Source organism: Condylura cristata, unplaced genomic scaffold, assembly GCF_000260355.1.
Source record: "Condylura cristata isolate star-nosed mole 26May11 unplaced genomic scaffold, ConCri1.0 scaffold00011, whole genome shotgun sequence".
NCBI lineage: Eukaryota > Metazoa > Chordata > Mammalia > Eulipotyphla > Talpidae > Condylura > Condylura cristata.
In genome coordinates this window covers 4961535-4972731 of record NW_004567112.1, presented here as the reverse complement: position 1 = coordinate 4972731, position 11197 = coordinate 4961535, and the positions used below count along the sequence as shown (strand labels likewise).

The window sequence follows — 11197 nt, the reverse complement described above, 5'->3', positions numbered from 1 at the left end:
GACAGAAGGAAAAACCCAACAAATGACAACATGAGTCCTCAAATAGTACAATACAGAGAGCAGAACACTGAGATTCTAATTCACAGAAATGAAAGCTATATTCTCCCTACTAGAGATAGACTTTAGAAAAATGCTACTTTTAAATAACAAATATTCTCTAAGCCAGGTGCCAGACTACTGATCAACTCAGCAGCCTTCTTGCTGAGTCCAGGGCAGCATGCTATTTGATCCCTGCAGCTGCCAATCTGATCCCAGGGCTGGCCTCTTGCTGCTTGGCCTCTGAAAAGGGCGTGCACTCAGGGCTGGACTTAAGGGCAACCTCTGTTGCTTCCCAGCTGAGCCTGGGGGCTAACCTGCTGGTCAACCCTGGTAGACTCCCTGCTGAGACATGGACGGGATGGCTGGAAGACACCAGCAGTCTCCAGATTAAGTGTGGGTACGAGTTTTGGTCCATCTGGCAACCTCCAGGCTGAACCCTGGGCCATAGAAGCGGTCAATCACAACAGCCTCCAGGCTGAGCTCTTAGCCGGAATGATTTTCAACCCTGAAGCCTCCAGGTTGATCCTGGGACCTGAATGATGGTAGATTCCTGCAGTCTCCAGGCTGAACCCAGGGCTGGGAGGCTGGTCAACCTGTCAGCCTCCAATTAGAGCTGGGGGCTGGAGTTCTGTTTTACCCTGAAGACTCCAGCCTTATCCCAGGGTAGACTGCTGGTTGACCCCTGTTTCCTCCAGGCGGAGCTGGATCCAGTGTGCTGGTTGACCCCAGCAGTCTCCAGGATTTGTCTGAATCCAGAGTGCTGTTTTGCCTAAGTCGCCTCCACTTTAGTCCATGGCTGCAGTTCTTGCTGTTTATGGAGCCTCCAGGGTGAGCTTGGAATCACAAAGCTGGTCATATCAGGCAGTCTTCAGGCTGAAACCTGGAATGAATTGAAATCAGGAAAGAGTGCTGGTGGACTCTGGAGGCCTGCAGGCTTATGTCAGGGCTGGAGTTCTGGTCAACCGGCAGCCTCCAGGCTGTGGTCAGGGCTGGAGTGCTGTAAACTCAGCAGCTGCCTCTCTGTGGTTGTGGCTGTAGTGCTGGTTGACCTGGAAACTCCAACTGTGGCCAGGCCAGAATGCTGGTCGACACCAGGAGCCTCTAAGCTGAGCCCATAGCAGGAGTGCTGGTCTACCCCAGCAGCCTTCAGGCTGAACTGGGGACTGGAGTGCTGGTCAAATCGGGCAGTTTCCAGGCTGAATTTAGAGCCAGAGTTCTGGTCATTCCGGAGACTCCAGGTTGAACACAGGGCAAGTTGACCTAGGTAGCCTTCCAGCTGAACCCGGGTCTGCAGTGTTAGTCAACTCAGTACCTCCACTAGAGCCACAGATTGCAGTGCTGGTTGAATCCTGCACACTCCAGGCTAAACCCAGGGCCAAATGCTGGTCAACCCCAGCACCCCCATGCTACAGCCAAGGCTGGAGTACTGGTTGACTTGGCAGTCTACAATCTGAACCCAGGTGGGATTTCTGTTCTACCCTGGCAGTCTTAGGTGGAGAGCTTGTTGACCCTGGGAACTTCTGGGCTGAGCCCATGACCCCAGTGCTGGTTGAATCTGGCTGACTCCAGTCCATTCAGGCTGGACTGCAGTTCGGACCACCCTTAGGAGTAGTTATGGGACAGGTTAAGGTAAGACGAGGGGAAAATAAGGGACGCAGGTACAAGAGAACAACTAAGAGAACAAATCAGCTAATTAAATCAGAATTGGCTTCAAATTTAAGAGAATATTGGAGATAATATTTGAGAAAGCTGTTTCATGAGAGTGACAACCCTTTGGTTGGTCACAGAATTAACAACTGGGGGGAGAAATGAACATTTGCAAAAATCATTCCAGAAAGAAATCTTCGAATCCAGTGCTTTATTAAAGGGTCTAAACGGTGCATGCACACAGGGGCGGGGGTGGTGTGAGAGAGGGCTGAGACGGGCTTGACAGAGAGCAGCAGAGGGGAAGCCCTAAGATGCAGGCTGTCCTGAAAAACCCACAGGGCCACTGCTACTTGTCAAGTATTTCCAAGACCAACTAGGGAGTGTTATACATATTTGGAAACTGTTTCTATTCGGGCCGTTCACCTCATTCACTCCTTCCATTTCATGCAATTAATTCCATTCTTTCATTATCCATTAAGTCTCACGAGCGCAAATTGTGTCCCAGTGCCTGGTAGTTGCCCTAAGTTAACGCACCAAGGCAAAAGACTAGTAGCTCTTTGAGTTCTTGCTTTTCACCCTTTGCTGCAAGGGCACTAAAGTGCACACCGTCCCCAAGTGGAGAAAACAGAAAGGAACTGCAGCAAATCCTTCGAGAGCTAAGGTCCAGCCTACGCCCAGAGGCGGAACTCTAACCGGCGGCTCCTCGCAGGAGCGGCGGAACCTGTAGGGGGAGGCATCCGGGGGCGGTGGAACCTGGATCCGGCGGAACCCGACGGCGGCGCACCCGGGGCTGGCCGGACTCAGTTCCGCAACGGAAGCACAGTGGCCGCTGCTTCCTGGTTGTGGGTCGGTCCCGAGGGCCGGTTCGGGCGCCGAGATGTTGCCCTACACCGTGAACTTCAAGGTGTCGGCGCGCACCCTCACCGGGGCACTCAACGCGCACAACAAGGCGGCGGTGGACTGGTGAGGGCGCGGGCCCCGATCGGCCGGGCCCAGCCTGGAGTTGTAAGGGGAAGGGCAAAGTGCGGGCTTCGCCCGCGGGCCGGCCTCGCCGAGAGGTGCCGCCCCCACGCTGTGGACCTTGCCTGGTACCTGCTGGGTTTTCGTGGTGGTTGCAAATGAGTAAATGCCCGTGTGGGGAATGCCCGTGCAGATATACTTACCCTCTCCTGCCTTTTTGCTCCCTTCCCCACGCCTCCTTGGTCGCCCCTTTTTGCCTCGTCCCCGCCCGCGCCCACTTTCTCTTCCCCAGCTGTTGTTTGCCTCTGTCACGTCCCTGATTTTTATCTTTACTGGTCCGACAGTTTGCCGAAGCCCGTGGCGGGCGCCTGTTTTCTCCCCACTCCTTCATCTCAGGCGTATCTTTTCACTGTTAAACAGCAGTGCAACTTTTAAAATGACTCGGTGGACATCTGTAAGGCAAAAATTCCATAGCTATGGCTGGGAATGTCGGCGAGAGGACGGACACTTTCTGTCCAGTGTTTGTAGTTGACCTGACTGGAAGGAGGGGGCTGTTCTGCGGGTTGGGACACAGGCACTTTGTGCAAGCGCCGGATTCGAACAGGTGTAAGCCTTCAACTACAGTAAAAACAGGTGTAAGCCGTCAACTACAGGAGCGGCTTTATAAATCCTCACTGCTCTGTACTTCTACAGCTTTTTTTAATCCTAAAGGAAAATTAATTTCAACAAGACCTTAGACCTTTTGTTTTAATGGGGCAGTGTAAGATACTGCTGTTGAACAAATAATAACTACTAATGCTATTGCTATTAGATTTATTTACTTAGGCTGCCTCTTAACAAGAGAAGTTAAGTCTTGTTTTTTATTTTGTCCTTAAATGTCACCATTACTGTTTTGTTAGGGGCTGGCAAGGTTTAATTGCTTATGGATGTCATTCGCTTGTGGTAGTGATTGATTCCAGTACTGCCCAAACTCTTCAAGTTTTAGAAAAACATAAAGCTGATGTTGTCAAGGTAAGTCACATCCACTTACCTATAGTATATTGTCTGTTTGCAAGTATTAATGACCACTAATTAAGTCCCATATATAAATGTTGACTAGCTTTCACATATCTATTTGGAGTAGCCTGGCACTTCCATCTGAATGACTCAATATCAAGCCAGGATGAGCGATTCAGTGTAAGTTATTGGGTCATTTTAAAGATGATGGAAACAGGAATCCTACCACTTACCTCACCGCTCATTCATTCAGTAGTTTTTGAGCACTTAGTATTTGCTAAGCATACATCGAGATGAAAGCCTTCCAGCAACTGATTATCTAATGAGCAAGAATGAAAAGAAGACGCACAAGTACTCGTAGTGTGGTAGTGAGACTTCATAATTAGTTGTAGGGAGACACAAACGCTACATAACACCAAGTATCGGCATCAGGGGAGCTTCAGAGAAGGCTCTCCAGTGTGGGCACTGGGAAACTAGTTAGCCAAGTAGAGGGTGAGGAGGAGCACTGCAGGCAGAAGGAAGCATGTGCACAGAGGGAAGCAGCGTGCCGCAGAGCAGACGGGCTGGAGGGCGGCGGGTGGCGGGTCCTCATGAAGAGAGATGAAAAAAGAGGGAGCCAGAGAGATTAAACTGTCCCAAGAATTTAGATTCTGAAGTAGGAGATGGGTGTGATCGTATTTGCCTTTTGGAGACACGCTAGCGTGGGGCTGGCTCTATTGGAGAAAGGCCAAACGAGGCAGAGGGACTACTTAGGAGACTTTGGTAGGACTTTCTGAGGGCCTATGATAAGGCTGAGGCATTAAGTCATTCAGGTATTTGGGAACTGCTTAAGAGGTAGCCTGATAGTTTTACGGTTGCTGATTTTAGCGTGAGTCAAACAGATTGAGCCCACGGTGACGTCTGTTTGAGTAGCTGAGTGTTGTTGTGATAGGTGAGTGTTAAAATCAGTGGGCATAAATTTTCAATATGTGGAGTCTGAGATGCCTGGGACAGTTGAATAATAGTTATTTGAAATTTTAGGAGAGGTTAGGGTTGGAGAAAGATTTTGCTTTTTGATAGCATTCCATTGAAATATACCATAAATTCACCTATTTAAAAGATATGGTTTCATGGTTTTGACATTATTCAGTTTTATAGCCACCATCACAAACTGTATCACTCCCAAATGAAACCTGTCCCTGTTAGTGCTGTGTCCCCATTCTCTTCATCCCTAGGCATTCTGCTTTCTGTCTTTGTGGATTTGTCTGTTTTGTACATTTTGTCAGTGAAATCATACAACAGGTGGCCTTTTGGGGCCGCCTTTACCTAGCATACTGTTTTCAAATCCGTTCATGTTGCAGCAAAATTTCCCACTATGAATGTGCCATACTTATTTATGGATGGATGTTTGGATATTTCCAACTTTTCAGGTGCCATGAATAATACTGCTGTGCATGTTTGTGCACAAGCTTGTATGTGAACCTTCGTTTTCATTTCTCTTGAGTATATGCAGGAATAGAATTGCAGACTTACATGGAAACTCTGTGTTTTACTTTTGAGGAACTGCCAGACTGCTGAAGCTGTGTTATTTACACTCATTAGCAACATGCGGAGATTCCGACTTCACGCACCCTCTCCAGGCTTGTTATTATCTGTCTTCTTGGTGAGAGCATTTTGGTGGCTATGAAGTGGTTCTCATTGTCGCTAAGGATGTTGAGTATCTTTGTGGCTTACTGGTGCTTATTGGCCACCATTTGTGCGTCTTTGAGAAATACCTGTTTGGTCTTTAACCCATTTTGAAATGACTTACCTTTTCATTTTTGAGCTTAAAGTGTTCTCTGTGTTCTAGAAACAAGTCTCTTTACAGATATATAGTTGGCAGGTATTTTCTCTCCATCTGTGGATTGTCTTTTACTTTCTTGATAGTGTCCTGTGAAACAGGAACATCTTTAGTTTTGATGTAGTCCAGTTTGTCTTTGTATATATTTTTGTCGCTGTAGCCAAGAAACCATTGCTTTTCCAAAGTCGAGATTTACACCTTTGCTTTCTCCCAAGACTTTTATTGTTCTACAGTTAGATTTTTAATCTATTTTTGCATTAGTTTCCCCCATTTTTTGAGAAATAATTGACATGGTGTTAACTTTTATGAACCATGTAAAATGTATAAATACAATTGATTTTTGTATATTGTATCCTGTGCTCTTTCTAAACTCATCTGAGCTAGTGACTGGGTGAGGGTACACAGACTGTCATATGATCTGCAGATCGCTACAACTTACTCTCTGCACTGGCACCTATGTGTCTTCTTTCTCTGTCTGCCCCTGGGCTAGGGTCTCTACTACAGGAGATAGGCGTGGGGCGGAGATCCTCGTGTTTGCTCCTTTGTCTTGTTCCCAAGCCTAGAGAATGCCCGCTCTTTCAGTTATTACATCACAACATCGTCGTTAGCTGATCAGCTCGTAACCTTGTTTTATTTGTGCTTCTGTTAAAAGTCAGCTTATTTAAAATATGTTGAGTCGTTACCATTGAGCTCCCCAGCAAGTGCTGTGTGCCTCAGGCCGGCGTGCACCTTACCTCATGTGTTGTTCCCATAAGCACATCGTAGCTTGCATCTAGGAACATAGCACGATAGCACTGTGATTGGGGATCACTTTGAACAGTGAAATCAACAAAAAAGCCCAAAAATAGGGGGAAAAGGTTGCTAAATACACCACAAACGAGACATTTGTTTGCATTCTGAGAGCTGAAACAAAAACACCTGTGGGACCTCACCTGCGTGTAGATACACACGTGAGGTGGCTCACAAGTTTGCCCCTCTATGTGTGTGTATAACTATGCACGCACTGTGAGTACTGATTTTGCAAATCATGAATAGATTTTTGTTATTGTGCAAATAAAAAACCCAGATGTAGATGAGGCTCTACTGTATACACCAAATAAGTATGTATAGTCACACCCTCGGGCTGTAGTCCTGGGTGCATAATGTCATTTTGGTCAAGGACAGACGCATATACAGCAGCGCTCTCAGAGTTCTTGTGCCCAATGACATCCTATCCCGTCGTATCTCTTGTTGTCACCTCTCTCGATAGCATCACGGCCCCCTGTGCTTGATTTAGGATCATGTTTTGGTCGTTGTGGCCCCTAAGATATAAAATCCACCCTACCATTGCCAGTAACAGCGCATGTGGGAGGACTTACCTGGAGAAGAGATGGTAAATGACGGGGGACTGCAGGAGTGGATATGGCGACGGTCGCCGCTCGCCCGTCAGCAGGCCTGTCACAGCTGTGACTTGGAGCAAGGACAAGATGACTGGAGACTGAAAGGATCTGCTTCACTGCATGAGGAGATGAATACAAGCTCCAGAAGAGCCCCCCTCAGATTGGGAGACGCTTCAGTGACTCTCAGCACAGTCCTGGGTCCATTTATAGCCACCTCTGGGAGGCTTGCACAGCTCAGAAAGCATTCTTCACCTAACATGAAAATGAGAAGTCAGTGTGAATGCTAGTGTAAAAGCAGCCGAAAAATGTTGGAAATTAGATAAACTGATGGTCAAGGAAAGTTACTGGTCAGAGCAAATCTTGACTCCCGCTGAACCCTCCCTGTTCTGGAAGCATGTTGGAAAGGACTTGCATCCCTAGCATTCCAAGCCTTGAAAGGCACGAAGGACAGCCTGGCAGCCTTGCTTGGGAGCACTGCTGCAGATGGCACGATGAGAACCCCAGGCCACAGGCCCAGCAGTGCGCACACGCTGCCAAGACTCCAGGGGCTGTGGCCAGTCACGGGGCACCCAGCTGCTGCTCCAGGTGCCAGCGAAGCGGAGAAGTACTGTTCAGGGAATAACAGCCCCTGCAAGGAGGGATGGCTATTGCCGACGCCCCTGGATGTTGCCTAACGATGCATTGCTCAGGGCACGTCCCTGCTGCTCACTGATGCACAGCTATATGCTCACACACAAGCACACAGGTTTCATTTTAAAACATTCTTGAGTGAGGGAAAGCTGTGCTAAGTAGCACCTTAAGACATTAACAGTGAGGCCCTTCCTGGTGGCACAGCGGTTTATAGCGTAGCACTGCAAGTTAGGTGCAGCTGCTTCACTGCCAGTTCCATCCCCAGGGTGACCCACATGGTGCAGCAGACCTCTCCTGTCTCACCCGCTGCTCCCCTAGGCAGTGTGCTTTGTCAATCTGCCTGTTCTGCTTCCTACTCTATGGTGAATCCTCTCACCACCCCTGCACCTCTGGCCTGTACCCCAGTTCTGTATGCAGAAATAAATAAATTAAAAAAAAAAAAAGATTTAACAGTGAGTGCAGAAAATGCTTGATTCCAGCATTTTCATGAATCCCAGTAGAATTGATCAGCGTGTTTTCTCCCTTCAGCATTGTGTCTGAGGATGTGTGTGTGTTTAGCTGTGTACGGTTTGGAAGTGCTGTCGTGCTGAGGTGGATTTTCTAAGCACATATTTGTTGGACTCCAGCTTTGGGCATGCTGCCTTGCTCTGGGAAGAGGAATGTGCATGAAGCCCACATGGTTTTGCCCTCAGAGCTTACAGTTCATGGGGTGGTGATGGGCCAAAATAAATAATTAAAAATTCTTATCTGTAAAAAAAAAACAAACCTTATCTGTAAGTGCTTTAAAGCTAGCAGGCAAGATGCTGAGTTAGAGGATAGGGAAGCAGGGGGAGGGGAGGTGGGGGGAGGGGGGCAGGCAGGGCGGTGGGGGCGGCCTCTGCTCAGGATGAGGATTGCTTACTTTGTTCCTGACTCCGCGTCAGTACTTGATGCTCAAGATAAACCTGATTTGCACTGGGATTACACTTGGAAATTCTGTTATGAGAATATGAAGAAATTCTGTTATGGTAGAGATATGAAGAGTAAATAATTTTTTAAAGGGAAAACTTTCTTTTGACTTTCTGAGAGCAATGGCCAGAAGTTTTTCCTATGCATTTTTTTTCTGTTTGTATTTTCCCCTCTGCAAGATTTTTGTAGTTCTTTAAGTTGTCACCTTTTAACTGGTAGACAAGGATGCAGAAAAATAGTTTATTGGCAGTTTAGGATTTTAGATGTTCTATCAGAATTAGATTTGTAACTATTGAATCATTCTTATTGGATGGTTTTGGAATTGTTAACCTGAATTTCTCAAAATAGGAAGGGTCTGCATTCCTCATTTTAAATGTAGGAACACTGTGATGTTTAAAAAAACTATTTTAACTGCAATTAAAAAAAAATGTTTGCCTTGCAACAAGAAAACCAGTTTCCTATCTCTTCTCACGTTTGCGTTAGTGACAACTGCAGAGTGTGTTATCGGTTCTGGCTGATGTTTTGTGAACATGATGTTTTGTTCCATCCAGTGCAAACATTTACCTGCTTTCTTCTTGACACTAGGTTAAATGGGCCAGGGAAAATTACCACCATAACATTGGCTCACCATATTCCTTGCGCTTAGCTTCCGCCGATGCCCACGGAAAGATCATGGTCTGGGATGTAGCAGCAGGAGTAGCTCAGTGCGAGATCCAGGAGCATGCCAGGCCTGTGCAGGGTGAGCAAGTCCGCCGGTGTTTGCTGCACTTATTCCCAGAGTGGGGTTTCCGTTCGTTTAATGACGTCACTTCCCTGCTGACTGTTGCATGTTTAGCGGGTTCTGCTGATCTGAATCTAGCTTTCTTTTCCTTGTCAATACAGTTGTGGGCGTATTTCCTCATACCAGTTGATTTCTGCTTGGGGTAAATGTGTTAATTTCCCACACCGGCCCCCGTCCAGCATGATGGGGGGGACCAGAGCCACTACCAGTAATTGTGGTAGGGCCCGACTGCTGTTCTGAATGGACTTTCGGTGCTCACTCTCTGTTCGTGGACATGATCACAACTTTATTCTTACTTTCATTCAGATCAATTGTTTGCTTGCTTGTTTGTGTTACTGACCTAAACAGTACAGTATTCTTTAGACTCAAGTTTTTGACTTAGACGCTTTATGTGCCGGATGAATTTAAGCCATTATTTAAAAACTATTTGTTAAATACTTACTATGTGCCAGAAAATAAACTAGAACATTGTCCCATTGATTGCTGTAGAAAATCAAGAAACTCTGCAAACCCCTAGAATGACATTATTGATCAAATAGATGGTCTTTGGCCAAAAGTGCTAAGTAATGACTGTTGCAGATTGCCTTGCATTTTTTTCAGATAACTTGAAAATTGTGACCTTGAGATTTTAATGTTCAGATGCTCATTTTTATAAAAAATCAGCCTTTTGTCTGCAATCTTGACACACACATACACTCAACACTGAACTGAGGGGCAGGGTTGCTATTTGAAGGGTTATGTAAAAAAGATAAACTGAACATCAAGGACACATTAGCCGAGTGTTTTGAAGTGAACGACTTCCAGATTTTGCCTTTATTCTCTGGTCTTCACAGATGTGCAGTGGTTGTGGAATCAAGATGCATCACGAGACCTGCTGCTCGCAGTCCACCCACCAAATTATATTGTGCTCTGGAATGCAGATACTGGCACCAAACTGTGGAAGAAGAGCTATGCAGATAACATTCTTTCTTTTTCTTTTGACCCGTTTGATCCCTCACATTTAACCTGTGAGTAATATTTTCTTGTGGAAAATTAGTTATGTGGGAATTCTGTATACTCTACTAAATTCTGCGTACACAAATTACTTTACGTCCTGTACACATTAATTGCACTAACTGTGTTGTGTAAGATCAGCACCACACATCGCACTAGAGCACACCTGTAATGTCAGAGTGACGAGGCAGTCGCGATGCACATCGAGTCCGCGTTACCGCGGATGCCCAGTCTGACCCGCGTCGTCGCAAGTACTTCAGAAGTTGGACGTTCAGTCAGTTGCTGCTTCTCCACTGTGTTGACTCTGAGCAGAGTTCAATTAGCCGGGGAGAGAGTTGCTCTGCTGTTCTAAGTCAGACTTAATTGAATAACTTTTTCTAGGAATCTTTAAAGAAGCTGAGTCACAGCTTTCATGTAGGCTGTGGCCTTTCTTTTTGAAGAATCCCTGATTCATAGCAGCATTTTGAGTGCCATAAACAGATGCCTGCAGAGAACAGAGTAAACCCAAAGGAGTGTTTTCCTCCAGAGGTAGTTTTTGCCAATGGGCTTTTGATCGTTTATGGAGCCATTGGGCTAAATAATAGGTTTGTATTTAGATAGGCGTTTCTGTGAGTGAATTATTTAGTAAATATTTTATATTATCCAACATGTTTCTTGAGCTTTTACTGTATGCAGACACATTCTGAGAACCTACAATTTATCAGTGAACCCAGGGTTCCTGCCTTCGTAATGTTTGCATTCTAGTGAGAGGGAGTCAGATCATAAGGTATGAACATCATTAATCTATTCTAATATAAAGAGGTAACAAGTGGTGTAATGAAGTAAAATGTGATACTGGGAATGGAAGGATGGGAGAAGCAGGTAATTGTATTACAGTCTGCAGTACACACACACGCACACACACCCACACACACACACCCTGAAGTGAGGGACTTTATCTCTCTCTCTCTCACACACACACACACCCTGAAGTGAGGGACTTTATCTCTCTCACACACACACACA

At 46.2% G+C, this 11197-nt stretch overlaps 1 protein-coding gene across 1 annotated transcript in view; it reads left to right on the top strand.

Annotated features, from left to right (window-relative positions):
* The first annotated feature begins 2516 nt into the window (after positions 1-2516).
* Positions 2517-11197, top strand: part of WDR11 (WD repeat domain 11) — a 43771-nt gene continuing 35090 nt past the window's right edge. Inside the window, exons 1-4 of the mRNA XM_004680974.2 lie at positions 2517-2649; positions 3546-3657; positions 9004-9157; positions 10033-10206. Of these exons, the coding sequence (XP_004681031.1) occupies positions 2564-2649; positions 3546-3657; positions 9004-9157; positions 10033-10206 (526 nt within the window). The 5' untranslated portion in view covers positions 2517-2563. The remainder of the gene's footprint in view (positions 2650-3545; positions 3658-9003; positions 9158-10032; positions 10207-11197) is intronic.